Source organism: Colossoma macropomum, unplaced genomic scaffold (genome assembly GCF_904425465.1).
Source record: "Colossoma macropomum unplaced genomic scaffold, Colossoma_macropomum, whole genome shotgun sequence".
NCBI lineage: Eukaryota > Metazoa > Chordata > Actinopteri > Characiformes > Serrasalmidae > Colossoma > Colossoma macropomum.
Genome location: NW_023495993.1, coordinates 25,938 through 31,555, shown reverse-complemented (window position 1 = coordinate 31,555; position 5,618 = coordinate 25,938). Strand labels below are relative to the sequence as shown.

The window sequence follows — 5,618 nt, the reverse complement described above, 5'->3', positions numbered from 1 at the left end:
CTCACCATGTGGCCATGAGGGACAGGGATGCAGTATCACTTCCTGCTCTAAAATGCATAGGCTCCACCCTTGGACAAGTTTTGGTAAAGATATCAAAACATAGGGCAGCTTTTTTTTTAATATGTTTTTATTATTATTTTAACATTTAACTCAGAAATCAAAATCTTTCAACTTCACTTAAAAAGAACTAAACAATAGCCATAAAAAAACACTGAAAAACATTGAAAAACATATTGCACCTTAAGGCTACTGTGAAAAAGAGTTAAACAGTGATATATACAGGACAGCAGAGTTCTCAAATAAAAAAACGAGTTTAAGCAGCTGCTGAATGATGAGTGGGAGTGAATCAGGCAGAGTGACAGAGTGAGATTAGGAGTGAGGTTTTACACTTGTTGGGGTGCTACTGATGCACAGAATCTTTACAGTCATACCAGTTACAGCAATGTTAAAAAGCATCAAATAAAGAACAAAAATAAAGACTCAAGAATTGTTATTGGTCTCAGTGATAAATAGGTCATTCCAGCTGTGGGTGGTGGTTGACACTGGCGTACACAGTAGCAGATTTCTCTGTATGGAAGGCGACTGTGGAATTAGTATGAGAATCTTCATTCTGGATACTAACCGTGGCTTCAGTGGGGAGATCAACTTCGCTGTAGATGTGCTGGACAGGGGAGTTAGGTGGTTGCTGTGCAGTGACATTCACAGCATTTGGAGGATCAGAGGGTAGCTCCACAGAAAGCGGAGTAGCTCCGGTGTCTGCATTGGGTCTGGGGTCTCTAATTTCCTCATAGTCACAGGCAGAGTGAGAAATCTGAGGAGAGAAACAAACTGTTAATGTGTGCAATAAAATGAATTTTTATTTGGATTTTATGTCAAGGACCTGACAAAATAGTTCAAATTGTTGAAGAATGAAAAAAATAGTTGTTCATATAAATAAACAGGCTTTTGCCAACCCAACCAATTAACTTCAGAAGTCACATAATTAGTTGATAAGGGTCCACTTATGTGCAATCACTTGATCTGTCACATGATATCAGTATAAATACACCTGATCTGAAAGGCCTCTGAGTCTGCAGTGCCACTAAGCAAGCAACATGAAGAACAAGGAGCTCTCCAAACAGATCAGAGACAAAGTTGTGGAGAAGTATAGTTCAGGATTGGGTTGTAAAACATATCCCAAACTTTGAGCATTCCACAGAGCACCATTAAATCTATTTTAACAAAAGGAAATAATATAACACAATTACAAACCTGACAAGAGAAGGCCGCCAAAAAATTGGGCAAGCAGGGCATTAATCAGAGAATCAACATAGACACTAAAGAAAACTGAAGGACCCCTAGAGGTTCACAGCAGAGATAGGGGTATCTGACCTTAGGACCACTTTAAGCCATACACTCCACAGAGTGGGCTTTATGGAAGAGAAGCCAGAAAAAAGCCATTGCTTAAATAAAAAAAAAAGACAACACATTTGGAGTTCGTCAGACAGCATGTGGCAGACTCCCCAAACACATGGAATAAGGTTCTCTGGTCAGAGGAGACTAAAATTGAACTTTTTGGCCATCATGGGAAATGCTGTGTAGCGCAAACCCAACACTTTATATCACCATGAAGACACCATTCCCACAGTGAAGCATGGTGGTGGCAGCATCATGCTGTGGGGATGCCTTTCCTCAGCAGAGACTGGTCAGGAATGAAGGAAAACTGGATTGCAGTAAATATATAGTAATTCTTGCGGAAAATGTGTTTCAGTCTGAGAGATATTTGAGACTGGGATGGAGGTTCACTTTCCAGCTGGACAATGATCCTAAAAATACAGCTAAAGCTACACTGAAGTGGTTCAAAATGAAATATCTTGGAATGTCCTAGGGGAATATTTTGGAGGTTAATAAAACTCTGTTTAGATATGATTTGGTTATTTTGTAGGCTAATAAAGCTGTGTTTGGGTTTAGTTGGTATAGAACTATATTATTTTGCAAATTAGTAAAACTATGTAAAGGTTTGGTTGGTATAGAACTATGGCATTGTTTTTAGAGGAACCTACGGAGTTATACACTAAGTAGTGAGTTGCTTATTTATACTGGTATTCATATCTGTTTAAAACACAATCTGTTCATTCTGATGAATCTGCAGTTACTTACTCTATTTTTGCTACCCATCTTTGCCACATTAAATGAAGAGATGGAACCTGTTAACCACAAACAAACAAACAAAAAATCAATCCTACTATGTACATTTTACCCACATATGACCTCAATTAGATCTAAGAAACAGATGAATATATCTAAACATCCTACATCTGTTAATAATGACAGACAACTAACATACACAATGCAGTTCATTAACAGATAAAAAACAACCTGGAAATCATGTAAAATCTCACTAAAGCCTGTTTTTTTTACATAAAGTCATTCAGAGTGGTTTGGTGTGAAATGCTCAGTTCTAGCAAAATGTACTGAGTCAGAATTGTTCACAGTGATGGTGATAGGAACCAGCTATCTGAACCGTTTAATATCTCTAAAAGCTCCCTCACAGAGTTATTACATGAAGTGGTTATCAATATGCTGCCTGATGTTGGACACTGCCTGTTCTATGATAGTTTTGAAAAGATTTTTTTAGCTTAAAACATTAAAAACACATATGGCAGAGAGGCACATGCAGGGCGTTCTAAGCCAAATAAGTTCTCAAAGAAAGCTTATTATTTAAGATTTTCCACTATTTTCCATCATCGACAATCCATATAAACTCAGAAGACTCGTGTAGGTTCACTGGTGGTTTTGGACAGTAAACAAAATGTCTATATTTGTGTTGTAGCCATGGCGACCCATGGTTCCTATCACCACCACTGTAAAGACATCTGAACCGTTTCACACCAAACGACTCTGAATGGCTCTGTTTACATGAACTATGCAAAAACTTTGAAAAAAGGCCCCTTTTAATACATATTTATTGAGCTGCTTTCTAATCAAACCTAAATCGTTTTTATATTTGTTCAATGACCCCAATGTTTCCTAAATCTCAAAGATTTAGATGTTCAGTTTAGACTAGAACATAGCTACGTTTGTGTGTGTGTGTGTGTGGTACCTTGTGTCTTGGTGCCTCTCAGTTTGTAGAAGATCAGTGCTGATCCTCCAATCAGCAGCAGAGCCACACAGACGCACACAATGATGATGATGATGATGACAGAGGAACCTGGAGAAAGAACAGACAATGAACCGTCAACTCATGACAATAACTAGGACACCAAGTATGGACCTTTTCTGCCCCCCCACCACCCTGTGTATTCTCATTTATATTATTCATAAAGTTTATTTGTAAAGTATAAAAGTCATAAGAAAGCATTAGATGAAACGTAGCATACAATGCAGAAAAGCTTGCATTTCACACTATTCTGTCAGCAGGGACTGATTCTCCACTGACCTCAGGGCAGCTGTAAGTTACCCATAAACACATTATCTGCATGTTAATTCTAAACATGATGCTTTGCTACACAGAGTGCCTTTGACTTCTTAGGTGTACAGATGTGCGACACTATAAGCTATAGTTATAATATAATTATGAATGTTTACAAAAGAACAAATAGCATGAGTGTTTATGGAGTGGCAGTTTATGCTTGTAAAATGCAGCCCCCAAAATCATGCTCTTTATGTTGTCTATGTTTAACAGTGCTGGTTAATTTAGTATGTAAATCTACATTTGGTGGATAATTTACCTGGTGGTGGTGGTTGTTTTGGAGAAGGTGATGTTTCTTTAGCTTGTGTAAAATATACAATACAAAAGAAAACACTACATTAAAACAGCAGCGAGCCTTTATGACATCTAGGATTCTGAATGTTGCACAAAATCTCTCTTTCTTCAGTACATTTCTTCACATGTGTGCTGAAACACTGTGGATTGATTAGGACAGTTGACTAAAACCACACAAGCCTAAACTCAGACTCTGGTGGATAAAGGGTTTTGTTCTTACAGTCAGTATGAAACACTGGTCACTGTGGCTTTCACAAGTTTTGTTCTGTCAATAGCAGTAATTAGTGTATGTAATCACTGATCATCTTATCTGTTAAGATGTTCTGTTTTGATAAGCACAAAACCAATTAACAAGAGAGATACTTTCATATTGGCATGATCTGTTATACATTTTACTCACTAGTGTTAAAAGCTTTATACAAACTAAAGTTGCATTTACTTGTACAATCACTATTTAATGTACACAAATGATGGATTAATACTTTAACATCAGGAAAAGTTAATGTATCTCACCAGTGACCTGTAGCTGAACCTCTGTGTAGAAGGAGTGATAACTGACTGAGTCTCCTCCACTCAACACTGCACAGTAATAAACTCCTCCATCATCTTCTCTCACATCACTGATTCTCACACTGACAACTTTAGAGCTTCTGTCATCAGAGAGGGAGAATCTGTCTCTCTGAGTCTCTGTGGTTGTGATCACTTCAGTAAAATCTTGACCATCCTGTTTGAATAAGTACTTGTAGTTTGTTTTAAACTCCTCTGGATATGAACAGTTGATGGTGACAGTCTCTCCCAGATAAGCAGTCATAGTATTTGGACTCAAACAACATGAATCTGTCAATCATAGAAAAATAAATAAAACAATAAACTTATCTTCTTTTAAAGGTCCTCACAGCACATCGATATAAAACATAAAAAAGGTTATAGACAGATTTATGACAAACATAATGTCCTGCAATTTTAATCTCACCTGTGTTCACTTTCAGGTTCACATCATGTTTCCACTCTCCAGCCTCTCCACACCGATATGATCCAGCATCCTGTAAACTCAGGTTTCTGTAGATCACTGTAAAAACTTCACTAGAGTCACGTAGAGAAAATCTGTCTTTATGACTCCATTTGTTCTGAATTCTTACATTTACACACTGCTTTGGTGTTTCCTTACAAAAATATTTATTAAGCACTCCATACTGTTTGTGTTTGCAGTAGATTATGACACTACCTCCTGAGTAGCCAATCACATCAAAGCAGCTCACTGGACCTGCCAATCAGATTGAAATGTCTCACTCATCTCTCTGATCTCATCAAATTCAACCAAATTTCCTCACATCTACAGTTCTGTATCAAAATAACTACAGCACAGAAATAAATTACTTCATAAATATATTAAACCTGAATGTTGTTCTTAATCTGAAGTAGAATATCTGACCTGAGATCAGGCAGAGAGTGAAGATGAGGAGGATCTTCATCCTGAACTGAACTTCAGCTTCACTGAGATCATTAAAGTCCACTGTCTTCTTTTGTTCTCTGTAATGTGTCGTCCTCTCTGTGTGTCTCTGTCTTCCCTCTGCTTTGGTTGGTTCCTGTTTCTCTGAAAAGAGTCAGAGCTGTGAACTCACAGCTCCTCCCACCAGCACTTTCGTTCTGTGAAGCAGCTGCAAAATAACATTTGACTAAAACATTTCTACAGCAGAAATAAATTACTCTCAACTATCATTATCATACATTTCAGATTCATTTAGTTCAGTACTGATCAGTTAAAGGTTTCCCTTTCACACAGTTTCAGCTTCTGATGTCTCTTCCTTTTTTTTCAGGCCAAATAAATAAATAAAAAAAATAAAAAAATAAAGTGGTCATAGCAGGATGTGTT

At 37.4% G+C, this 5,618-nt stretch overlaps 1 protein-coding gene across 1 annotated transcript; it reads right to left on the bottom strand.

Annotated features, from left to right (window-relative positions):
• Nucleotides 1-343: 343 nt before the first annotated feature.
• Nucleotides 344-5,282, bottom strand: LOC118803907 (polymeric immunoglobulin receptor-like). Its single transcript, XM_036564442.1, has 7 exons — nt 5,178-5,282; nt 4,719-5,009; nt 4,259-4,582; nt 3,711-3,746; nt 3,083-3,190; nt 2,140-2,186; nt 344-811 (listed from the first exon to the last, which is right to left on the bottom strand). The coding sequence occupies exons 1-7, from the start codon at nt 5,215-5,217 to the stop codon at nt 515-517; spliced, it is 1,143 nt and encodes a 380-aa protein (XP_036420335.1). The 5' UTR covers nt 5,218-5,282; the 3' UTR covers nt 344-514.
• Between the last annotated feature and the right edge of the window lie 336 nt (nt 5,283-5,618).